General features: G+C 34.1%; 1 protein-coding gene, 1 long non-coding RNA gene and 1 pseudogene across 2 annotated transcripts; 2 read left to right on the top strand and 1 right to left on the bottom strand.

Annotated features, from left to right (window-relative positions):
• Positions 1 to 6,640: 6,640 nt before the first annotated feature.
• On the top strand, positions 6,641 to 11,859 carry LOC148202145 (uncharacterized; annotated as a pseudogene).
• Positions 11,860 to 18,622: 6,763 nt separating this feature from the next.
• Positions 18,623 to 20,318, bottom strand: LOC148202144 (uncharacterized). Its single transcript, XR_015784848.1, has 2 exons — positions 20,189 to 20,318; positions 18,623 to 20,106 (listed from the first exon to the last, which is right to left on the bottom strand). It is a non-coding gene; the product is annotated as an uncharacterized LOC148202144 (long non-coding RNA).
• Positions 20,319 to 21,354: 1,036 nt separating this feature from the next.
• On the top strand, positions 21,355 to 24,784 carry CAX3 (cation exchanger 3). The gene is made up of 11 exons (XM_047324929.2): positions 21,355 to 21,792; positions 22,210 to 22,277; positions 22,408 to 22,436; positions 22,714 to 22,910; positions 23,024 to 23,236; positions 23,337 to 23,582; positions 23,711 to 23,764; positions 23,846 to 23,962; positions 24,057 to 24,147; positions 24,236 to 24,300; positions 24,372 to 24,784. Exons 1-10 carry the CDS (start codon positions 21,523 to 21,525, stop codon positions 24,295 to 24,297), a joined length of 1,347 nt encoding a protein of 448 aa, XP_047180885.1. The 5' UTR covers positions 21,355 to 21,522; the 3' UTR covers positions 24,298 to 24,300; positions 24,372 to 24,784.
• The last annotated feature ends 2,224 nt before the right edge of the window (positions 24,785 to 27,008 follow it).

Raw genomic sequence — 27,008 nt, 5'->3', positions numbered from 1 at the left:
ACTGAGTTAGAAATCTACCAAAACACTCATCCAAACACCACCAGACAATTTCACAAACACCTTGAGTGCATTCGGACATCCTCTGTCATCTTCCATCCGTTGCCATTCTCTGCGTCTTGAAGCATCCTTCTACACGTCATGGAGCTGCTTCCATCACATTGGTTCCATCCTAGAGTCTTCGTACTTGGCATGATCTTTTTTATGTTCAGTTGGAGCTCTCAAAAGTCAGTTCATCTAATTGGCTCATTGTTGTAATTAATGTTCGTTCCATTCGTTCTTGTGATATATGATTGTACTCGTTATCTTTCTCAACCCGATATCAACCCCTTGGCCTTAATCTATTCTGGAGTTTGAGATCTCTCGGTCTCGCTCTATGTGTTTGGTCCCGTTCTGAGTTCGGGTTGAACGTTCATTATTTGGAATCCTTCTGAATCTTTGTACGGGGTGGTTAAATGAACCCTGTGTTTTCCTGTGTTGTCTAGTTTTGTACGTCCGTTTTTGTCATTGCAATAATCATTCGTGTGGATGTGAGCAGGAGGAGACGAGCTGCTGGAAGAGGCGCTAGAAGAAGAAAATTTGGTAGAGGTAGAAGTGAAGACCGAACAATAGGACGTTCGGTCAGTAGTCTAGTATAGTAAGGTGGTCGTTCGATCACCTCCCCTTTTGATTTTAGGTTTAATGTCTCCGTAGGTCCCTATTTTGGTCATGAATTTCAAATAGGTCCTCTTAATTTTCGGCGTATCAATTGAGTCCTTTTTTTTTGTAAAATTGAATCAATTACAGGCCTGCCGTTAATTTGGACAAACGGCCGTTACAGTATTGGTTACGTGGCATGGTTGAGTGCAGTTACTAATCAGACGTGGCATTTAAAATGATTTTTGTATTAAATAATTGGTATGCACAGATATATATTCAGTTTTGGGTAAGGGCAAAGTAGGAAATTTGAAAAAAAATAAAGGCACAGATGTATCTGCAGAAGACTCCATCTTCTCTTCTGAACGAGAGAAATCCAGAGACACTTACCTCTGCCCACACAGCCACCGCAAAAAGGGGACGACCTCTACCGGTCTCGGCGTCGACGGTGACCTCAGGCGCCATCGGAACCACGACCGACCGCGGCGCCGCTGTCTTCTATTCTTCGAGCGCGAGGCTGACGCCGGCCACCCAGGACGTTGCCCATGCCGCCGCTCGTCACCAGGATCAAGACGGTCGCAACGCTTCTTCTTTCTCCGCACGCGGCTCAGATTTGCCAGTGCTACACGCGACCAACGCCAACAACCGCCACCAGCGCTGCTTCGGATCCTGTCGCCACGCCGCCGCTGCTTCAAATCGGGCCGCCTCTAGTGCCTCCGTGGTTCAATTCCGCTCGCGCCAGTGCAGCTGCAGTTCCCAACCACCGTCACTGACGCGTGACTCCTTTAGAGGTTCGAAATCCTGATTTGGCTTGGGCTCGATTTTGTTAATGATGGCTGAAGAAAGTAGTGGTAATTTTATTTCTCAGTCCAGCATTGAACTGGGTGAGGGAATGGAAGAAACTGTAGATGATGCAGGTGGGGAAAGTATGAATCTGGAGGAAGCAGTTGCAGAAGAAAGTGCCATGGTTTTGGAAAATTGAGATTGTGTAGAGTGGAAAGAATGAAGAGAGAAGACGAGGTTTGTGTGATGAGGGGTGGATACATCTGTGCCCTTAATTTTTTCAAATTTCCTGCTTTGCCCTTACCCAAAACTGAATATACATCTGTGCATACCAATTATTTAATACAAAAATCGTTTTAAATGCCACGTCTGATTAGTAACTGCACTCAACCATGCCACGTAACCAATACTGTAACGGCCGTTTGTCCAAATTAACGGCAGGCCTGTAATTGATTCAATTTTACAAAAAAAGGGACTCAATTGATACGCCGAAAATGAAGAGGACCTATTTGAAATTCATGACCAAAATAGGGACCTACGGAGACATTAAACCTTGATTTTATTTTGATCGTTCGGTATGAGTTTTGAAAACCGTTCAGTTAAACTTTCTTAACCTGTATAGTTAATTTTGTAACTCTTTTATGTAAGGTCGTTCGGCCATAAGCGTTCGCTCTACTCTAGTGTAAGACTGGTCTGAATTATTGGTAAATGTAATTACTCTATTATATGGTTTATACTGTATTTCTGGATGTTACACAAACTATATGAAAATATAAATAATTTAAATATTAATTCAAAATATTGTTTGATATATAAAAAAACATAATTAATTGAAAAAATTAGATTCATTAATTATTAAAGTTTAGAAATCAAATTATATTAAAATTTTAAAAATAAACATATTTTACGTATTAATATATGATATTAAATAAATTTGTTACAAAAATCAAGTTATAATATTATGTAAGTTATGTGGATCAAGTTAATAGAGTTTATTTTCCACAATAATGCTAAACTTCTAGCTTCAAATTACATTGCAAGTGGTCCAATAATAAGTGATTATTTTTGTTTGTGAGTGACGTGCGTACAAACACACGTTAGCAAAATTTGACTTGTTGCAATTGTTTACTTGCTACTATAGTACGGAATTCTTACCAAATTGAATTTAAGTGTACGGTTGCATTACCTACGTAAAAGACAACCTTTGTGCAGAATCAATGTAGAAAATATGTGAAACTAAACAGAGAACTTTTTTTTTTCAAACAGATTTTCTTCATTTGTACTTGGATTCATTTTGAAAATGAAAGAAAGGAAAAGGAAAAAAATATGCATTATTATGTTTGGTTGGTGGAGAATCGGTAAAGAAAACGAAGAAAGTCTTAAACAAAAATTAGACATGGTTTTAATATTAATTTGAAATATCTAATTGTTTTATGTTTTTTAAAAAGTGAAAATTAAAGATTTTTTTTTTCTAAAAGAATAATTTTAGAATTTCGAATTTAAAACTAATAATATCTCAAATATAGTAACTAACTTTGATAATACTATTTTAACAAACTTAATATTGGAACAAATATTAAAAAAAACTTATGAAAGTATCGTTATCATTGGCATAATTGGCATTTGGTGATAACAATTTAAAACCTCATCTCTCAAATTTTGATAGTGACCACTATTTCTTTTCTTCACGTCTTCTACACCAAGTAAATGACAAGTTCCGAATTTTATGATATCTTTTAACAAGTACAAAGGGTTTGAATAGGTTTAGGATGGACTTAAAAGACAACAACAAAAAAATTGTCATTACCTCCATTAACATGTGCCCATTTTCATCCTTTCTCCTCTCATACCATGCACTTAGAGAAAAAAAGTCACTTTGTGAACAAAATATTGTTAGATTTCGATCATTGTTGTTTTGGATTTGACTAATGTTTTTGTACGAGGAGTTACAAATTAAATTAAAATTTTCATTTCTTTTTAATAAAAAATTTATGTATCACAATGTATATGGTCTGATATATACTTGAGATAGTAAAAAAAAATTATAGATTTCCTTTCAACAATTTTGATTTTTTTTAATATTTGATTTTTGTTAATTAAAAATAAAAAGTTACGAGTCTGGTCTCTTTAGTAATGAAATTTCATTAACAACTTATTTACTAACAGTCCATCCTGCGTATTAATATACTAGGACGTCAACATTACCTATTGAAATTTATTTATATTTTTAAATAAATGTTATTGATGTACTTTAAAGGAAATAGTATAAATAAAAGTAGGTTTAATAATTTCGAATGTGTCTATTTGTGCAGAATCGTCTCAACTAGGTCCTCGTATTCTTTTTTATCTCACTTAGGTCCTTATTTATGTAAAATTGAATCAATTAGAACATTGCCGTTAATTTTAATGAACGGCGTTAAAATTGTAGTGAAATAGGATGCTGACTTTGCATGTGTGAGACAGGTGGCAGAGTTACGTGGAATTTAATTATTTTAAATTTTTAAAAACTATGCTCTTCCTCTTATGAATGACTGAAACTTCTTCAATAGCTAGTATATGTATTCCTAAAAACCAGAAAAAACTAAATTAATTTCTGTAAGCACACGCATCTCCATTCAGTATAAGCGAAATCCAATAACGAAAAATGCTGCATAATGAATGTCATGTTCTGGATGGCAGCAAAAACCAAATTAATTTCTATTTCTAATTAATTTCTTCATCAGATTAAAATTGGATTTCTGATTCTAATTTTCCACAAGAGAACTCAAATAAGGGTTCAGACTTTGTATTTTTAGAATCTGGAAAACCCAGCCTTGGCTAGCTTTAGAAACCTGTTTTTTTTTTCCAGTTCGTCCTCTTTTTCTTTTATGTGAGCCACTAGAAGCTTCAAGCTTCTTCTTCTCTCTAATCTCGCGGACCACCCAACCTTGGGAAAGGCGTCGGAGGCACGTTGGCAGTTGTTATTCTTCTTCCCTCCGTTCTGATTCGCGGCAAGGAGGAAGCTTCCTTCTCCTCCTCTTCTTCTGTTTTTGATTGGGTTCCGTAGAGGTTTCTGTGCCGATACCTGATTTTTGCGAACTAAGATTAGGGTTTTCACTTCAAATCGATTTGGGAAATCCTAGGTTCCCTCTATAGTCGAAATTTGGTTGGGATTCTTCTTCCTTGTAGATCGGCGGTGAGGGCTTCTGTGTTTTGCAGCGAGGGTTCGGTTGGAGGTTTTGAGGGTTTTGATTATTGCAGTTTTGGATGTTATTGAGATTTGGTTGTTCCATTGCAGGTTGATGATTGCAATTTGATATTCGTCTCTCAAACTGAGGGTTTCTAGCTTGCTATCTGATTCTTGGTTCTTCTCATAAGTGGAAGAGGATAGTTTTTAAAAATTTAAAATAATTAAATTCCACGTAACTCTGCCACCTGTCTCACACATGTAAAGTCAGCATCCTATTTTACTACAATTTTAACGTCGTTCATTAAAATTAATTGATTCAATTTTCATAAATAGGGACCTAAGTGAGATAAAAAAAGAATACGAGGACCTAGTTGAGACGATTCTGCACAAATAGAGATATTCGAAATGATTAAACCATAAAAATAATAATTTTAAATTTTAAAAAATAAACATCTAAAGAAAAATATTAACAAACACAAAATCAAAATTTTCTGATCTTATTACAGATATCAAAAACCATAATTTAAAATATAGAATATAGAAACCCTAAACAGAGAACTAGATAGAAACCCAGTCATTTAAAGAGAATAAGACGTTTTTTAAGCTAAATATTTAAAATAAAACTGATGTTATAATGATTTATTTATTTTCAACTTCGACATGATTGAAAATCAATCAGTGGCCATTTCAATTTTCGTGGCAAGCAATGATCTTAAATCAACGTCAAGGGATATATCATTATATTTGGACCAAGGTGTGAAGATTCAAGAACAAAATTAATTAAGTTGATTTAAATAATTTCGTATCATATGACGGATGGTGATTTAGACCAAACATAACAGACTAAGTTCTATGGTTTAGGTTTTTGATTAAACACAAAGAACCCTAGCTCATTAAAATGTACGGAATATTATTTTCATTCGCAAAAATCGTAAAAATTTATTATGTGTTTAAGCGAATAATATAGTTGTTATAATGATATTACTAGACTTGGAGTTAGCATATTAGAGTTAGAAAGAAAAATAAAAAACTATGCAATCTTAGCCTTTATTGTATTTATTGTTGAATTATATACTTAATAAATCATCCTTAATTTAATGTTATGTTATAGGACAGATGTGTAGATAGATTAAAAGATGAAAGTGTTATAAAGTTTAAAAATATAAAAATACTTGTTTGTGAAAAAACTTACTTGTGATACTGAAAATTGCTATAAAAGTTAATTTCACAGGACCCACGTGACACAATCATACATGCTTGTTACTCATCTAGACCATGTTAAAGTTTGACACAAACATGTTAAAGTTCAATGTGTCGTTGACAACAACTAATGATTTGGGTTCACATGATCATGTTGACTTGTCCCGATGTTCTTAAATTCCAGAGGTTTAATTGCTCTCTTTTATGTCTTTACGTACTTCAATTCTTCAACAAATACGGAGAATGTGGTAAAAAAAATGGCACCAAATATACAAGGAAGAATTATCAATCATTTGAGTTTCACAAATTAAAATCACAAAACTAAACCATAAAATTTTAAATTATCATTCATGTCATTTATTCATTACGCATCATAAGGTAGGACTAAATTTTAATACATGACACGACACGTATATAAATAATGTTAACACCAATTTAAGTGACACGTTACGTTAACACTAATTTAAGTGTTATCAGAATAATTCAAATTAATTTTATTTAATAAATAAATAAGTTAAAATAAAATATAAGGTGCAAATAAATAATCTAAATATAGAAAATAAATTATTAATTAAACTTTTCTTTAAATAAATAATAAACATGCTACATTATTAGAATATTTAAAATGAATCTTAACTAGTTGGTACATTTTGGAGGTATGAATTGAAAATCTCAACACATCCTTATATATATAGTTGATAAATTTATTTTAAAAAAAGTTATAAAATGATTTAAATTTTTATCAATTACAAATTCTTTCACTGATTAACATTTTTTATATAAAGAGAGTTAAACAGTAATTTGATCATGTATTTACATCTTTGATTCATTTTCATCTCTATATTTAGATTTTAAATGAAGCACAACTTTCATGTTAAAATGATAATGAAAATATGAAATTCTAGGACAATTATTTTTTGTTAAAGGAAAAAAATGTATGTTGAGTATTGTAATACCCTGGAAAATAACGTACATTGGAGTACGCGTGGCAGCCGGAGAACTAGACACCTCAACATCGTACGTGGCGGCAGCAGGGAGGAGCATTCCAACAGCTTGCGCCAGGTGTCACGCTGCATGGAGTTTGGAGTGGGGAAAACGCAGCGCAGTTTGCGTGTCACTCGGAGAGCACGACAGTTCACTAGAGAACGCCAGGTGTCACTGCGAGAGGAATCTGGAAAACGTTAGTGGAATGCACGTGGCTGACGAGGAGCGGACGTTCGTTCGGCACTGGAAACAAGGCATGCATTCTCAGAAAAACTCATCCCTCGCTCTACACGCACACTCCTTTCTTGATTCTGGAAAACTCTTTCTCTCCTCCTTCTCTCTACGACTTCCCCACCTTCTCTCTAGGAACCTTCCATCTTCTCCAACTTCTCACTAAGAACTCTCATCTTCTCTCTACCATTTCTCACTTCTTTCAACTTCAATCAGTTTTCTGAAACCATAGAAACGTTCACGGGCCAGTAAGCTTCGTTTTGATCCGAACCTCTTTTGATCCTGTAACTGGTAAGTTCCAAACCATAACCTAGATCTAGAATTTCTAGGAACACTGTTTCAGTTGCATGCAAAGAATAAAATCTGAGTTTCTGAGTTCTCTTTGGTTAAACCTAGTTGAGGAGCGTAAGGAAGAGCGTAGCGGGTAGAAAGCCCTAGTTGGACAGAAGCAAGTTATACTGTTAAAAGTTCACTGCAATCCGGGTAAGGGAAGCTTATATGTTTAATTTGTACTCGTTTGTTGTGAAATCTGGATTTGCATGTGTGAAAAATATGAAGTTGAGCTGTTATGAATGGTTACTGATATCTGATATGAATTCTGGTTTGGATGGATCTGTCATGAACGAACACTGCTTGTATGGATTATATTTGATGTTGAATTTGATTTAAATGCATGTTGATTTGATTATGTATGAATGGAGTATGGTTATTGTGTGGTTTGAATGATTAAAATGTCGAAATCTGTATGATGAGAATGTTTGAGGTGAATTAAATCTGGAAATGAAAGTACAAAGTTTATAAATTGGAAATCTGGAAAATTCTGTTAAGCTTGTGAAAATCTGAAAATTTAGATCATTCCCTTTGCTAAATGACGCTCGTCACTGTACGGTATTAGACCGTTCGGTTTTCATTAAAATAACTTAGATTGGAATTCTTTCATTTGGAAAGAATTCTGCTCGAGAACGAGCGTCCCCATTTTTGTGAATGAGCGTTTGGTTCAGCTCAGTATAGATAAATAATTGAAACTTTATAAATACGTGACGTTCGGCCTTAAGTCGAGCGTTCGTCCTTAATGTCGTTCGACCTTATGTCGAACGTTCGTTTTACAGAGCGTTCGTCATTATATTGAACGATCGTACCAATTGGCGCTCGGTCTTATACCGAAGCGTTCGTCCTAGATAGCGCTCGGTTTATCACGAGCGTTCGTTCTGATTTGTGCTCGGTCATTGACCCAGCGTTCGTCCAAGGAGGGTTCGGTTTTATAACTGAACGCTCGTCCTTATCATTGAATTCTGAGCGAACGTAACTGGCGTTCGTCCAAATTGTTAATTAACGTTCGTTGACTGGCAGTGTTGTTTTCTGAAATCAAATCATATTTGGTTGTGTATCTAAATATTTTCTTACTGACTGTATCCTTTGGATTCTACCTGGAGTCTTTATACTTAAAAATTTTCTAAGTATCATCCATATCTTCTAAGATCAGTACCTTCAAATTTTTAAGTGTTGAAACGTATTGAGTGGATAAATGGTTCGTTTCTTTTGTTCAGAAACGAGGATGTAGGAGTACTGTAACATGTTAGTCCCTATTGATTGAGTGATGAACGTTCGTGAATTTAAGAAAGTGGAACATAGAATGAAAATGTGAATATGAGAAATGTTTAATATGGACGAATGATATTTTGAACGAATTATTGGAAATGGATTTTAACGAGCGTTCCAAGGAGGAACGTCTCAGATATGATTGATTATTGAAGTTTTGTAAAGTATGATTGTGGGCATGCTAATGCTGGCTTGGTCCATCCTGATATTCCGTGATACTCATCTTCACGTAGAAGGGGGTAGTCATGTGTGGGAATGGCAGGAGGTCTTTCGTATCCCTCACTTAGCAGGGGCGAAGGATTTACCTCGAGTGGCAGCTGTTGAGAGTTTCCCAGTTACCACACCACTCGGGTGCAAGGACGCCTGTAGCTACACGGTTCATACAGTCCGGACGGTCTGTCTTATATATATGTATTTTTATGTTTGTTATTGGATAAGTCACATGTTGTTTGTACGAATTGAAATGTAAATGTATGTGTTGATTGTATAAATTAAATATTATAAGCTTACCCTTGCATTTCCATTGTGTTGTCTACTGTCCATGTATTTTCCGTCTTGTCAAAATGCGATGATCATCCGTTGTGGGTGTGAGCAGATGGCGGTGCATCCCTTGAACAAAGGCTTGAGGAAGGGTTGTTTGCTGAAGAAAATCTGGTAGAAGTTGAAGTGAAGGCCGAACAGTGAGCGTTCGGTTCTAGTTAGTGTAGTTAGAGTAGCGAGCGGCTGTGAGCGAGCGCTCTTTTATGGTTTGTTTATAGTTGGACGTTTGGTATTTGTTTTGTAAACCGTTCGTCCTTATCTTTTGTAAGCGCTCGTTAAATTATTTCTTCATTTACGGTCGTTCATCCTCTTTCGTTATTGTCGATCCCTGTGTTTTAAGACTGTTTTGGGTTATTGATACGTGTAATTATTCTAAGTATATAGTTGATGACTGTATAATTTTGGGATGTTACATTATTGGTATCAGAGCAGTTTTGTTCTCTTAAAGGACGCTGTAGGGTTATGAGTGCACTGCGTTTTTGCTGTGTGCTTACTGTATGTTTAATGAGTTATTATTATTTTAACTCTGGAACATAATTAACGTTCGTTTTCCTCTGTGTTCAGAGAACGAATGGCACCTAGGCTACCTCCTCCACCCCAACCAAGTGAACATGACACGTCCAACAACACTAGGATGTTGGAAACTGTGATTGATAGACTTCAACAACAGAACACGACCTTGATCGAGCAAAACGCTGCTTTGATGAGGCAGAATCAGGATGCAATGCAAAGTTTGGAGGCCTCGCGGGTGAATTCAGAATCAACTCAGAGGCAGCTGATGGATATTCTTGCTGCTACCCGAGGCGCGCCAGGAGCATCCTCTTCTAACGCTGCCCAGCCTGCTACAGAATGGAGCTTGGAGAGTTTTCTCCAACATCATCCGGCAAAGTTCAATGGAAAGGGTCTTCCTGATGAGGCGGACCAGTGGCTAAGGGATATGGAGAGGATCTTCAATGCTAAGAGGTGTCCGGATGAGAACCGTTTAGCGTACACTGAGTACTTGTTGACGGGAGAAGCAAGCCACTGGTGGGCGAGCGCTAGAGCCATCTTAACGGACGCTCAACAACCAGTCACGTGGGAAGTTTTCAGGAATAAATTTTATGAAGAATACTTCCCTGACAGCGTTCGTTTTGCAAAGGAAGTTGAGTTCTTACAGCTGGTTCAAGGGGGTATGTCAGTTTCAGAATACACCAATAAATTCAAGCATCTTGTGCGGTTCAATACTATGGCAACCAGTGAGGAGTGGCAGTGTCGGAAGTTTGAGAACGGTCTAAGAAGTGATCTGAAGGTTATGATTTCAAGTTTGTGCATAAGAACGTTTCCTGCCATGGTTGAGAGGGCCAAAGTTTTGGAGAAAAATATGGCAGAAGCTGAACGACACAAGAAGCAACAACAAGTTAGTAGGGGACCTATAGTATCCCGGGGAGGTACCGTTCCGAGAAGGACACCTTACCCTCGTCCTAGTCGGCCATCTAGCACGAGCAGTTCTCAAGCTTTAGTTCCTGCTGGACAAGCCGGACAGTACAGGAACGTTACTTGTTTCCAGTGTGGAGGACCACACTACCGTTCGTCATGTCCTCAGTTGGTGGGAGGAAAATACTGTAACCGGTGTGGACGAAATGGACATTTGGAGAACGAGTGCAACATGAGTGGTCGAGCGGTGATGAGACCACCGAACGCTGGAAGGAATCAGCAAGGGAGAGGTGGACGAGCCCAAGCTGTTGGGCGTGTATATGCGATAACTGGAGCGGAGGCGGCTAGCTCAGGTATATTCATCCACCGCACTTTCTTGTGGTATGAATTGCCTTGCCGTACACTGTTTTAATTACTGTGATAAGGAAGCTGTTCGGTCTGACAGTGTAAACACCAACAATTGGGTTAGTTTAGATATCCGACCAGTGAGATAGATGTTTATTACTATGATTAGTGAGAGTGTTATTTTCTAGAATTGACTAACTTAGGAGAGATTTAATGTGAATGGGATGTTGGCGTTCGGTATCCCATGAAAATGACTTAGAATAAGAATTCTTTTATTTGGAAAGGATTCTGATTGAGACGAGCGTCCTTTGTGTGAAGGGTTAGGTTTGAGCGTTCGGCTCAGCCTAGCGTGTCCAACGATTGAAAATAAATTGAAGTGTATTTAGACCGCTCGGTTTTGTTCACCAGCGTTCGTCATAAGTAGCGCTTAGTATTATACTGAGCGTTCGTCCAAGTGAACCCTCGATCTTAGACTGAGCATTCGTCCTAAGTTAGCGTTCGGTCTAACACCGAACGTCCGTTCTAAAAGCACGTCCGTTCTATTTTTGTGCTCGGTCAACTACCTAGGGTTCGCCCTAAATATCGTTTGGTTCGACACTGAACGTTCGTCTTAATAACGCTCGGTCTTGAAACGAGCGTTCGTTCTTAACAAGCGCTCGGTTTCGAAATGAGCGTTCGTTCTAAGAAGTGTACGGTCTTATACCGGTCGCTCGTCCATACTTTGAATTTCAGAACGTACTTAAATAGCGTTCGTCCCAAATTACCAGTAAATAAATGTTCACTCTTGGTCTTATTTAACACTCTTTCTCAGGGCACTAAATATTCGTTTGATTATATCCTGTTCCTTTTAAAGTTGGTCTACGATCTTTATATCCAAGGTTATTCTGAATCCGTTATACTAGGTTGTTAAGGGTCGGGTTCTTTGACTGCTCGGATTAGTTCGTCCTTTAACGTTCGTCATTTATACCCTTTACTTGAATTTGCTATATATATATATATATATATATATATATATATATATATATCTACTTGTCTTAGTTTCCATAATCAATTTATTCCGGAATATTCAGATTAATCTTTTATGTTCTCTCTCATCTGTTGCTTCTGTTTATCCTTTCAACATTCTAATCCAATAGTAAAATACTTCAATATTAATTCTTTTCCTCTTGGAAAACTTGTGACTCTTCCTAATGATAATTTCTCTCGTTCGGTATGATGTTACCAATCCATTAACCTTTCAAATCCAATGTCTCTTTATTTCAAAATCATCTACTGGTTCCTTATTTCACGGTTCCCTTGTAATTTATCATCTTCCCATAAATCTTTAGTCCTTACCCAAACATAACCGTTCGTTATAGTTGGAACCAGTCAACATTGAAGAATTGCTAAAGACATGTGTGTGGGACGAAGTCACTTGTCCTAGGAAGCTGCTGCCGAATGTTCTTGGATTGTAGACGCTTTGGGACGGTAGCGTATGAAGATATCATTGTCTTCTCAATTGGCTAATCCTCATTTAGTTTTCACGCATCGTCACTCTGGATATATATTGGAGACTCGTCTGATGTGCTAGGACTAGAAGGACTAGAACACGTTCGTATTTAAGGATAACGATTGTATAAATCCAACCAGTAGGTATTGGAGATACCCCATCTAGTGTTCAAGTGAAAATCCATCAGATGGGTGAAAGTGGTCTGGAACGAGAAGAATGACGACATTACAAGATAAGTTGAAGGTTTGCTAGCATGGACAAAGTACTCCGTCTACACTTTAATATACCTAGATTTTCGAGGACGAAAATTTTGTAGTTGGAGGGAATGTAATACCCTGGAAAATAACGTACATTGGAGTACGCGTGGCAGCCGGAGAACTAGACACCTCAACATCGTACGTGGCGGCAGCAGGGAGGAGCATTCCAACAGCTTGCGCCAGGTGTCACGCTGCATGGAGTTTGGAGTGGGGAAAACGCAGCGCAGTTTGCGTGTCACTCGGAGAGCACGACAGTTCACTAGAGAACGCCAGGTGTCACTGCGAGAGGAATCTGGAAAACGTTAGTGGAATGCACGTGGCTGACGAGGAGCGGACGTTCGTTCGGCACTGGAAACAAGGCATGCATTCTCAGAAAAACTCATCCCTCGCTCTACACGCACACTCCTTTCTTGATTCTGGAAAACTCTTTCTCTCCTCCTTCTCTCTACGACTTCCCCACCTTCTCTCTAGGAACCTTCCATCTTCTCCAACTTCTCACTAAGAACTCTCATCTTCTCTCTACCATTTCTCACTTCTTTCAACTTCAATCAGTTTTCTGAAACCATAGAAACGTTCACGGGCCAGTAAGCTTCGTTTTGATCCGAACCTCTTTTGATCCTGTAACTGGTAAGTTCCAAACCATAACCTAGATCTAGAATTTCTAGGAACACTGTTTCAGTTGCATGCAAAGAATAAAATCTGAGTTTCTGAGTTCTCTTTGGTTAAACCTAGTTGAGGAGCGTAAGGAAGAGCGTAGCGGGTAGAAAGCCCTAGTTGGACAGAAGCAAGTTATACTGTTAAAAGTTCACTGCAATCCGGGTAAGGGAAGCTTATATGTTTAATTTGTACTCGTTTGTTGTGAAATCTGGATTTGCATGTGTGAAAAATATGAAGTTGAGCTGTTATGAATGGTTACTGATATCTGATATGAATTCTGGTTTGGATGGATCTGTCATGAACGAACACTGCTTGTATGGATTATATTTGATGTTGAATTTGATTTAAATGCATGTTGATTTGATTATGTATGAATGGAGTATGGTTATTGTGTGGTTTGAATGATTAAAATGTCGAAATCTGTATGATGAGAATGTTTGAGGTGAATTAAATCTGGAAATGAAAGTACAAAGTTTATAAATTGGAAATCTGGAAAATTCTGTTAAGCTTGTGAAAATCTGAAAATTTAGATCATTCCCTTTGCTAAATGACGCTCGTCACTGTACGGTATTAGACCGTTCGGTTTTCATTAAAATAACTTAGATTGGAATTCTTTCATTTGGAAAGAATTCTGCTCGAGAACGAGCGTCCCCATTTTTGTGAATGAGCGTTTGGTTCAGCTCAGTATAGATAAATAATTGAAACTTTATAAATACGTGACGTTCGGCCTTAAGTCGAGCGTTCATCCTTAATGTCGTTCGACCTTATGTCGAACGTTCGTTTTACAGAGCGTTCGTCATTATATTGAACGATCGTACCAATTGGCGCTCGGTCTTATACCGAAGCGTTCGTCCTAGATAGCGCTCGGTTTATCACGAGCGTTCGTTCTGATTTGTGCTCGGTCATTGACCCAGCGTTCGTCCAAGGAGGGTTCGGTTTTATAACTGAACGCTCGTCCTTATCATTGAATTCTGAGCGAACGTAACTGGCGTTCGTCCAAATTGTTAATTAACGTTCGTTGACTGGCAGTGTTGTTTTCTGAAATCAAATCATATTTGGTTGTGTATCTAAATATTTTCTTACTGACTGTATCCTTTGGATTCTACCTGGAGTCTTTATACTTAAAAATTTTCTAAGTATCATCCATATCTTCTAAGATCAGTACCTTCAAATTTTTAAGTGTTGAAACGTATTGAGTGGATAAATGGTTCGTTTCTTTTGTTCAGAAACGAGGATGTAGGAGTACTGTAACATGTTAGTCCCTATTGATTGAGTGATGAACGTTCGTGAATTTAAGAAAGTGGAACATAGAATGAAAATGTGAATATGAGAAATGTTTAATATGGACGAATGATATTTTGAACGAATTATTGGAAATGGATTTTAACGAGCGTTCCAAGGAGGAACGTCTCAGATATGATTGATTATTGAAGTTTTGTAAAGTATGATTGTGGGCATGCTAATGCTGGCTTGGTCCATCCTGATATTCCGTGATACTCATCTTCACGTAGAAGGGGGTAGTCATGTGTGGGAATGGCAGGAGGTCTTTCGTATCCCTCACTTAGCAGGGGCGAAGGATTTACCTCGAGTGGCAGCTGTTGAGAGTTTCCCAGTTACCACACCACTCGGGTGCAAGGACGCCTGTAGCTACACGGTTCATACAGTCCGGACGGTCTGTCTTATATATATGTATTTTTATGTTTGTTATTGGATAAGTCACATGTTGTTTGTACGAATTGAAATGTAAATGTATGTGTTGATTGTATAAATTAAATATTATAAGCTTACCCTTGCATTTCCATTGTGTTGTCTACTGTCCATGTATTTTCCGTCTTGTCAAAATGCGATGATCATCCGTTGTGGGTGTGAGCAGATGGTGGTGCATCCCTTGAACAAAGGCTTGAGGAAGGGTTGTTTGCTGAAGAAAATCTGGTAGAAGTTGAAGTGAAGGCCGAACAGTGAGCGTTCGGTTCTAGTTAGTGTAGTTAGAGTAGCGAGCGGCTGTGAGCGAGCGCTCTTTTATGGTTTGTTTATAGTTGGACGTTTGGTATTTGTTTTGTAAACCGTTCGTCCTTATCTTTTGTAAGCGCTCGTTAAATTATTTCTTCATTTACGGTCGTTCATCCTCTTTCGTTATTGTCGATCCCTGTGTTTTAAGACTGTTTTGGGTTATTGATACGTGTAATTATTCTAAGTATATAGTTGATGACTGTATAATTTTGGGATGTTACAAGTATCTTAAATATTATCCAATTATATTATCATTATAAATATAATAATTATATGTTCATGTCTTTTAAGAATGGTTTGTAATATATATATATATATATATATATATATATATATATATATATATATATATATATATATATATATATATATATATAATAATAATAATAATACCCCCATCACATATCGTAATACTTGAATATATACTAGTTTTTATATTATATTATTCTTTTTGCCAGGTAAAAACATTCTTCACATAATAAACCTTTATTTGGTATTTTTTTATATATTTCATTAGCACGAAATTCTTTCTTCAATGAAATTCACAACTGAACTAACAAAGATAAAATATTTCATCATAAAGTTAGTCTTACTTTGTTCTCACTCATTATTGTCAATCTAAAATTACAGAGAACAAAGTACTTTAATTTAAAATACAAGGAGATGAGAAGATGGATAAATGAATGATAATGCTTCTCATGGAAGAGAGATTGGTAGAACAAATACAGGAACTCTTACAAACTATTTTCTTTTATCAAGCTATAAATATGAAGGAATAGAAGATAATTGGGTTTGAAAAGTAGATATATCTCCTACATATACAATGTCAAATTTTTATACACTCGTAAAAAAATATTAGAAATTGTATGAATTTAAGTGCCCTACAAAAGAATCTTAAGTACTTTTAAGACAATAAAAAATAATCAAATACAACTAAATTTTATAATTTTATTATATCTATTTTTATTGATTCTATAGATTTTTTTTATAGATAGTTATTTTAATTTTAAAAATGGATAAATTTAAAAAAAAAAGTCACTTAAATAGTAAAACTGATTTAAAAAAATTGTTACTTAAAAAAGTAAAACGTGAGCACTAACAATAGCAATAATCTTTATATAGTCCCTAGTAAAAACACATACATTAAGCATATGTGTATCTATATTTATTTTATCATAACAAAAAAAAATATATCATTACTATAATTATAAATGTAAACATAAATATATTTTATAATTTTATTATTGATAATTATTTTAATTTTGAAAAATGATAAATTTTAAAAAAAGTCAAATAAAAAAATATTAATTTTAAAAAATGGTTAGAGTAAAATTGATAAAGTAATTATTTTAATTTAAAAAATATTATTTAGAAGGGTAAAAATAAATGTGTAATCCTATTTATATAATACTATAAAGAGATGATATAGATATATAAAAAAATTATAAGTAATTAATTTTAAAAATAAAATAATACAATTTAAAATATATTTTATTTTATAAAAATAATATTAAAAAGTTATATAATCATTATCTTTTAAGAGAAAAATTATTTAATTTTTTAAATAAAGAAAGCTTATTTAATTATTTATTTTAGTATGTGACGTTGAAAATGTTTTATTCACAAAAACTAATAACAAAACAATTTCATTTGAATGATTACATAGATGACTTATAAAGAAAGAAAAGATCCATGTAAAATGATGCCGAAAGAGAATAACTAAAAATATTAATAAAATAAACAATTTCATAACTTTTTCTCAATGACCAACAAAATAAAGTTGAAAAATATATTAAAGATATCTACAAACAATAAAGTAGTTAATATTTCTAAGAGTTTAATTTGTAAGGAATTTTAATATCTTCATGGTTCATATAATAAGTTTGTTTAATTCCATAAAATTATTGCTGTTGTATTTACATTTTGATATTTTAAAGAACTTTTTTGCCCACTATTATTTTCTTAATATATATAATAAGATTTTATATTAGCACACTTTAAAAGTAGTTCTTATTAAAAATGCTGCACGCCATTTTTTTTTATTAAAATATTTTTAAATTTATTAAATTAAAGACTAATTTTATATTTTTTACTGGCTGGAAACACTAATGTTAAGTAATGAAAGTAAGAAAAAAAAAGTGGTCAATTCCTAGGTGACATTCTTCTGTGATTACATTTTACTATCTTGATTAACTTCTTGAATTATGAGGTTGGGTTCAGGTAGTCCAATCTCCATCATAGGCATAGTACAATATTAAAATATCTACATGTACCACCCTCAATAATTAAAAATTGTGGCCAAATTTATTTTAATATTATCTTATTGGAATAAGAACCACATAAATATACACACTCACACAATGTTCTACTGTTTATAATATGGTTCCAGAAACTCCTCACCCATTCTATAAAAAAACAAGCATTCTATTGTAAGAAACAGCGACAGAGGAAGCTTCAAGGAAACCACTATTTTACGTATAAAGAAAGCATTGCTCATGAGAAAAATAATGTTAATTATTAATTAAATTGTATTTTGCTGAATCATTGAAATTATTCTCATTTTAATACGCATCTATATCATATATATGCTTATATGATTAATGTACTTTTCTTTTCGTATATGATTATATCCTATAATCTATTTCATCTAATTACAAATATAAACCCAATTATGTATTATGAAATACACTTACATCATCTTAAAAGTTGAAAAATATAAACTTTTCTCACCAAATAAAACAAACTTATAGTAAAATAAATATAAACTTTAGTAAATATACATTAAAATTTCAATCAAGACAACTAAAAAAACTACTTTATTTTCTTATAACAAAAAAATAATCCATAATTTGCAGAGTCATTTACATGACAAGACTATCTTCATTTTATGATTTTAGAACGTCACCTAAACTATAATTTCATAAGTATAAATTACCTTCTATTATAAAGTTGTTAAAAGTAGTGCTTACTGTACTTTCATAATTTTTATAATTGACTCAATATCAATATTTTTTTCTTAAATAACATTACCATTTGTTTCAATATATAAACCTCGTTTGATAATGTTGATAAAATTTAATCAATCTTTGCAAACAACTCTACTTATATATAGGGACTAACCTTCTACCGAATTAAGTTTAGCCGAACACTTTAAATATTTATTTACAAAATCTGAAATGGAAATTATGAAAAACAAGCATTTAATGATGCAACCCAATTTGAGAATTTAAAAAGTTTTTGCGAGCAATAATTATATTCTATGGCTGTAAAGAAATCATTGGAGAGTTGTGCAGAATAGGGCTAAAAGAAAGATAATGGAAGATGGCAGTTGCTTGCATATATAGGGAATATGAAGTATAAAATTGAAGGGAAAATAGGAAACTTCGTGGAAGGTGTGAAGGTAAGAAGAGAGCAATGCATGTGGGGATGCTGCAAACATTTTAGTGGCTGTTGGAACATTGAAGGGTGGCTATTGAAGAAGAGGGTTACCAGATTAGATGGGACTACATACCAATGAATGAGTTTTGGATGCAAGTGATGATAATAATGTGATAACAAGACACAACCAAGTTTTCAACATTGTAATTCTCAATCCTTAGTTTCGAGAAAGGATAGACACAAAAAAATAAAGCTGAACAAGTTTGCTTCCTCAGCATGTGATGCCCTCGTGGCTCAGTTAGATATATGTACATGCGACAAAACAAATTACGAATGCATGACTATCATACAATATCCATAATTCATTGCACAATCTTCTTGTAAATTTAGCTTCACATCTTCATTTCTAAATGTTTTGCTGCAATCTTAGAGTTATCACCATGTTAACTATAGCCATCTTTTTCTTCCTCTCAAACCCCAGAGACTATGGTGTTTTTTTTTCTTTCTTAAATCTGTTTTAGAAACATTATAGTAAGCATTGTTCTAAAATTCAAGCTACATAGTACTATCTTGAGATCTTAAAGTTGGTGTTTGATGTCAGATTTAAATTTGAAAATAAAAACATACTGATAATAAAGACAAATGGTTGCGGTCCCTCTGTGGCTACTACCATAGTCACGAGAGATAGGAAGGTGTGTGATACTTCTGTAACCACCATACAGTCACGAGAAATAAAAAGGTTTGATAAGTCGATCAAACCCATGTTCTGCTGTGTTCACAGAGCCAATCAAACAATGATGAATATGTAAAAGACATGCAACAAAATAATGGAGAATAATTAATAAAGGGAGTTTTTTTTTTCATATTATATGACATAGACCAACATTAATCCTAAACAATATATTTCATGTCTGCAGACATTCCATATATATCCTGACCAGGATTATATTGCATGATTTGATTTGACTTTTCAAAACTAACAAGAAAATTTTAAAATAAAACACTATGATTGAATGTAATTTAACAGAAGAAGATTTCATTTGATTATATATTATAAGTAACTATTTTTACCAAACCAAAAAGTAAATGTAAAAATATAAAATGTACAGAAGTTTCCTTATTTTACTTTCTACTTACAAAAGGTAATTTAAATTCTAAAAAGTCTAATATATACTTGTTTAAAATAAGTTTACCCTACTTGAACCGTAATTTACTTTCACCAATAATATTTTAAGTAAAGAAAAATTTCATGAATCATACTGAAAGATGTAATATGAGAAACACAGTGACGAGTTCAAGGAATCCGTGGAAGTGTGAAGGAAGGCGAAGGACACAGTACCTTGAGGAATGTGGTTGTTCCCAAACCTCTGAGAAAAACTACGGCCAAGTCTGGTTTCTTCTCTAAATCTCTTGAACAACTGTTTTGTGCAAGATGATTATGAGCAATATATAGAGCAGATAAAAAACACTTTATGTCTTTTGCTATGGGAAATTTCTTACCACTTTCTATGTCAATGTCTGCTACTTTCCAGCATTGAAGTTGTTTGTTAATTTCTTCTTGTCTTGCACAGTCAAGACACTATCTTTCATATGCAAGAAAGTATGTTGAATAGTGCAAAGTTAAGGAAAATATACAAATTAGCATAATTTAATTCAAGTCACTTGCCACTTAGTTATTAATTAAGATTTTCCACAGGTGTAAATAAGTTACTTTTTTTATTTACTATCGTTTTAGTTATTTAAAGTTGTTACAATCTTCCCTCTTGTCTTTCATCTAAACTTCTATTATAAAGTCTTTTATTTTTTTTTTCCTTTGCACTTTCAATGAACAAAATATGAACTAAATTTTGAAATTTTTAATGCTAACTCAAAACAACTAGTTTTTTTGTTCTTTTTTTTTTTAATCCACTTCTCCTCCTATAATTTTGAAACTGCGTAAATTTGTTCTTTATAAATCAACTTAATTGTTTACTTAAAGATGTTACCACTTTGTGTATTTGTAAAACTGTGGAGAGAAAAGGTGAATTTAAGTAGAAAAAGAAACAGTTTTAATTTTGATGTCTATTTTTTTAATTTTTATTTCTCGTTAGAAATTTTATCTCAAGAACTACTATAATAATTTTTTTTTAAATTTTCGTCCTCAACAAAATCATTTTTAGTCCATTACATTTACTTAAAAATAACATTCATTTTATAAATCTATATCAAGTTTACTATTGACATCGAAAATAAAACAAAAAATTTTCTACACTAATATAGTATTAAAATCTACAGTATTTTATAAACATTTTCATTTAAGTAGTATTTTAATAATAATAAAATCATCTTGGTCTAAGAGTGAGAAGTTAATAATTATAATTGTTCAAAATTGACATCTTTGAAGTCAAGTTGCTAAAGATCCATGGTAAAGTATAGCCGTACAGTGATTTGTACTTTGATCAGCCCTTATTTTCTCTGGTTGAAACAACAGTTGCATATTTTGTTTTGTATGTTAAACAAGAATTAAGACCCGAATGAAAATTATATTAACCAGGTTTAATTTTTAGATCTGAATGACATCTAATAATGACCTTTAAGAGGAATTTTTAGATAATATCAAGCAAGAGAAACTTCCAGGAAGGTTCCCACATAGATTTCAAAAGACTCATTATAAATACACCCTTAGCTTCTTCTGTTTCACCAACAAAAATACATGCGCACACGTAGCTATCTATAGTAACTGCAAGAAGATACCTTCTGTAGTTTTTTTGGTTTATGCAGCCAAAACAAAAGGCTCACTGCATCACATTTTTTGGCTCGTGTTTCTTCTAGCTAAAACCTCCACATAACAAAAAATGGGTTCTCACCAAAACGAACCATGGCTACTGGAGAACGGAAACCCGAAGGTCTTGACCAGGGAAATGAGACATGGTCGCACTGCGCATAGCAAGTCTTCCAACTCACTTCGCAAGAAGTCTGATCGCACTCTTGTTTCTAAGGTTCCCTGTGCCACTATCCGAAACATGCTTTTCAACTTGCAAGAGGTTATTCTTGGCACCAAGCTTTCCATTCTCATCCCTGCCATTCCTGCTGCCATTGTTGCTGAGTACTGTGGCTTTGGAAGAGTGAGTTAATATCTCTCATTGCTCCATTCAACCTCCAAACTCATGTTTCTTTTATAAGTTTTGTTCACTGTGATCTTCAAATGACTATCTATATCAATCTTATTATGAAACATTTGCAAACAATTAATTCAACTTTCAGTAAAGCTATGAAAAGTTTTCTATAAACACCATGGTCAATCAAATGAACTATTTTTTAAAACTAGTTGGATGTATTTGAATACGGCACGGAATTAAGTTATGATTGAGGGCGGTTCTTGTTTTAAACATTAGTCGGTCACGTTCAAACTACTATAAAAAATCATGAGTGTATGTTTCAATCAATGGATTTTATGTTGCAAACTGATTTCTCTATTGTTAATCATTTGTAGTTATATTTCCTTATATATGACTATTGACTGTTCTATTATCTATGAACAGCCTTGGGTTTTCTTGTTGAGCTTGCTTGGACTCACCCCACTTGCTGAACGTGTGAGCTTCATAACCGAGTAAGGAACCTCCATGAACTTGTTGCACCATTTCTTTTTATCTCTTGATTATTTGTTATGTTTTGTTTCTGGGTTGATTGCTGATTCTAGCTCTACTTTTTCTGTTGGTGATGCCTTCAAAATACTGCAGACAAGTTGCCTTCTACACTGGTCCTACAGGTATGAATCATGAATGCATCATCAATTTTGAAGAGTTTTCACAGAATTAAAATTATCTTTACTGGTTAATATTTAGAACATAAATATAACCATCGAGGATCAAGACTCTTCTGACACTGTTGCACCAATCATAGTTTCTAGACAACTGGTTTTCGAGACAAAACCATGTGCTATTTTTCTATATAAATTGTTAAGCTAAGCTGCGATAAAATAGAGTTCATATGTTCTCAATTGTGGTATCACCACAGCTAAATGTTTCACATGTTCTCAATTACAGTTGGAGGACTTCTGAACGCGACGTGTGGGAATGTTACGGAGCTCATAATAGCAATATTTGCGCTTAGCAGTAACAAAATTGCTGTGGTCAAGTATTCTCTGTTGGGTTCTATTCTTTCAAACCTTCTTCTGGTTCTTGGCACCTCTCTATTATGTGGTGGCATTGCAAACCTTAGAGTGGAACAAAAATACGATAGAGTAAGACTCTAAAATCCACTTACATTTTCTTCTTGTGTGTTTGTATTTTTTATTGTTCTTGGTGTTTTTTTAGTAATGGAACAACTAATGTTAATTAAGAATTTACTTTATAGAGACAAGGAGATGTGAACTCACTTATGCTGCTGTTGGCATTGTTGTGCTACTTACTTCCAATGCTGTTCAAATATAGCGCTGCCTCAGCTGCTCTCACTGTTGATCCTTCACTCCACTTGTCTAGAGCTTCTAGCATTGTGATGCTGATTGCATATGTTGTTTACATAATCTTTCAACTGTGGACACACAGGCAACTATTTGAAGCTGAAGATGTAAGGTTTCTTGAATCATGAAGATGTGAATTTGGTTTGCAATTAACTAATCTAATTCATGCCAATATCTTAGAAGTATTTAACATGGTGAATTGGTCAGGAGGATGAAGATGACAGCAATGGTTCAGATGAACAAGCCGTCATTGGACTCTGGAGTGGCATTGCTTGGCTGATTGGGATGACTGTGTTCATTGCTCTGTTGTCTGAATACGTGGTGGATACAATTGAGGATGCATCAGATTCATGGGGTTTGTCTGTGAGCTTCCTCAGCATAATCTTGCTACCAATAGTTGGCAATGCAGCTGAACATGCAGGAGCAGTCATATTTGCTTTCAAGAACAAGCTGGTGAGAGCTTGATAGTGTTATAAACTTCACACTTCCTTTCATTAAGCATAATATTCTTAATGGCCAACCAATAAATGTTTTAAGAAAAATATGAAATTCATAGAAACTAAAGTATGGTTTGTCCACAGGACATCTCATTGGGTGTTGCATTGGGTTCAGCAACTCAGATTGCCATGTTTGTGGTAAGTTTCTTCTTCTTTTGATGCAGTTTCTTCTTCTTTTTTGTGCTTCTTTTGATGAGAGATTATGCAACTAAAATATAGGTCCCTTTGTGTGTGATCGTTGCTTGGACTATGGGTGTCAAAATGGATTTGAACTTCAACATCCTAGAGACAGGTTCCGTTGCTTTGGCAATAATAGTCACAAGCTTTACTTTACAGGTATATTTAACAAAATTCAAGAGACAAAAACCTTATATTTTCATTCAATCTCCTAAGGAATATATAAGCGTTGACAAAACCACTATTTATATAGGATGGTACTTCTCACTACTTGAAAGGCCTTGTTCTCCTGCTGTGCTACATAGTTATTGGAGCTTGCTTCTTCGTACAAAGAACACCATTGAGTGAGTAAAATATGTCAAATTTCAAAATGATTACATACAATATAAATTTGTGATTCATGCCTAAAATTTGATCACTTATTTTTCACAGACCAAGCTGATGCTACAAACGTCATTCCTAAAGCAGCCATTAATGCAGTTTTAAGTGCTTAGTGGGTAAGTTGCAACTTATTGGCACATAAAATCCTTCAGTGGGCATAAAAGTTAACTGGGAACTTGGATTGCAGGCTTTGGCCTATTTTTGTCCTTTGCTGAGATGAAGAATGGTGGCATCCAAACCCAAAATCAAATCAAATGGATTGGTTATTGTTTCATTCTGATCACTTCATATATATCCATAAAGAAAGGAGAAAAGAAGTTTGCAAGTATTTGCAAATGGAACACTGTGTGCAAGATCAATCAATCATACGTGTGTTCTATCAGAGAGTTGGTTTTCGATCTTGTGCTTCAGTAAATGCCAATAAGTGGAGATTGTTCTTGTTTGAGTTTGGTTTAGAAAGAATCTCTTTTCAGTTTGCAGAATATCTCTTGTATTTTTTTTGTTTCTTCTTACTACTACTACTACTCTATGTACGACCTTTTGCATGTGACTCCTTATGAGTTTTCAAAGTTATATTCACATATGTTTGGTTTTTCTTCATCTTCTGTGTAATGAAAAAGAGTATTTTAATCTTTTAATGTTAGTGTCAGAGTGCAGTTAATAATTGTGAAGGTGCAGGAAGTAATAACCTAACCTTTCATGGTCCATATTGGATTATATTTTGGTCGATGGGCCTAATAAGCCCAAACCGATGTTGGACCAAAAAATATTCTGGACCAGATCCGACTGATGCAGACAAAAATAAAATTCAATTTGTATTAAACTGTTTTAGTGAAAACATAAAATTTGAAACTTAATTTATTCAATTTTAATATATTAATAACGTTTATCCGCTATTATAATAATGTATTTTTATTAAATTTTAAACGCGCACGTAGCAACAACCAATCCCCATAAAATTATTTCAATGCAAAAAAAATAATTATTTGTTGCAAACCAAAAAGCTTTTGAGAGACCCAATCAATTTTTGAAAATGTCATATTTAAATATATTAACAAGAGAAACTTTAACGACAATCATCCTCTAAAGAATTGATATTAAGATGTAGTAAAACTACTTGGTCTTTTCTAAATAGTTTCAGAATAAAAAATAAACTATTATCTTTTAAAGATACATCCACCTTCTTCAAAAAGAAATCTTCTAAAGTGTTCTTTTTTACCTTAACAAGCTTCAATGTAATAGATGAGGCATTTTTGGTATTTATATTGTGTAAAGATGTACCAAATTTACATGTGATTCTACCAACATCTAGCTTACTTCTTTGATTGTTCATAAATAATATTAAATATCATTAATGGTCTAATTTCTAATAGGTCCAGCATGGTTAATTTGTATATATGTCTCATACATTTTTTATTTTTCATATATTAGGTTAAATTTGAAAAAACAAACCACCTCTTTTAGTTTTTAATTAAAAGCAAAGTTATGCCCATTAAAAATGTTAAGATCGAATAAACTAAAACTATAAATGTTATTGTTGAGATCATTCAAATAGGTGACCAATTTGTTGTCTATTTTTTAGGATTAATATGAAACATATTATAAAATAATTAAACTTAATTAATCTTCTTAAGATTTTTTAGGATGTCTATTGATCCCGCATAGAGATGACAACAGGTCGGGTAGGACACGGATAATGCCTACCCGTAACTCGACTTGAAAAAAAAAATGTACTTGTTATCTATCTCCTACTCGCACTATACTAGTTTAAAAAATACCTATAAGTATTTTAAAATACCCACCAATATTTTAAATATTATATTTTTATAAATTATTAAAATAAAATTTAAATAAAATCACAAAAAATATATAAAATGTAACATCCTTTTTAGTAGTATAAAACTACTAAAATAAAACATTACACAGATGTTAACTTACCAAGAATTAGAAACTTCCAATGAAGGAGAGTTTACACTTTGGAGAACGTAACTCTATTTATGATTGTTGTTATTCTCTCAATCTCACGTTGAAAAGACTGAAAAACATCCTTCCTAAGCTCACACCATTAAGGTGATCGTTGTAAAAGAAGAAAACATACACAAAGACAAACAACACAAAAGTAAGGATAAGCTAGTGTACAAATAAAGTCTCAAATAATAATTTAGTTTAACAATTAACAACATTCAAGAACAAGCAATTCATACAACCACAAGACCACTATACTTACTTATCCGGATATAATGCTGATGTAGACTACTACAGGCATGCACTCATGGTAGTATTTGGAAAACCTTACTTCTATGTAAACCACTAATCTTGAAACATCCCTCAAAACTTGACTCTGATGCATCCACTTGTTGAGAACATGTAACCATCTCCTTCTAATTATTACTCAGCTCAAAACCTTTGAAATACTTCAATTTTCCTCAAAGACTTCATGTTCTCTCAACTTGGAAATTACGCCTTCTAATATACTCTCCTCAAAAAGCTCTATGTCCTACACAACTACTTCTCAAACTCTTTTTCTTCTACTTCCTTTCTAAATATCAATTCCCCTTGGTCCATTTCAGAATTTTTATTCTTTCTTAACTTAAGCTTCAAACCTTCCACCACTTTTCTTCTTCAGATCTCAAGCATCGCTGATATACCAAACCATGTTGCCTTCTAAATCATTGCTACTCCATTGCTCACCTACACCTTCCTTTTCCTGACCTCTAACGTTACTGACACACAGAATCAATCGGTTTCCTAAACGTTGCTACACAAATGCTTACCCAAACTCCTCTTGGTAACTTGTGATTTCTACTCTCCCAACTCTATTCTT

The sequence above is a fragment of the Vigna umbellata genome, chromosome 3 (genome assembly GCF_029865625.1).
Source record: "Vigna umbellata cultivar VRB3 chromosome 3, Vumbellata_1.0, whole genome shotgun sequence".
Lineage (NCBI taxonomy): Eukaryota > Viridiplantae > Streptophyta > Magnoliopsida > Fabales > Fabaceae > Vigna > Vigna umbellata.
The sequence above is the reverse complement of the archived record's forward strand: the minus strand, read 5'-3'. Positions and strand labels throughout refer to the sequence as shown.

What these genes read in the sequence shown, in the direction of transcription:
- CAX3 (XM_047324929.2), top strand. Translation starts at nt 21,523, where the DNA reads ATGGGTTCTCACCAAAACGAACCATGGCTACTGGAGAACGGAAACCCG. An exon ending in CGTGTGAGCTTCATAACCGA is followed by an intron (nt 22,278 to 22,407) that starts GTAAGGAACCTC and finishes AAAATACTGCAG; the next exon opens with ACAAGTTGCCTTCTACACTG. An exon ending in TGGAACAAAAATACGATAGA is followed by an intron (nt 22,911 to 23,023) that starts GTAAGACTCTAA and finishes TTTACTTTATAG; the next exon opens with AGACAAGGAGATGTGAACTC.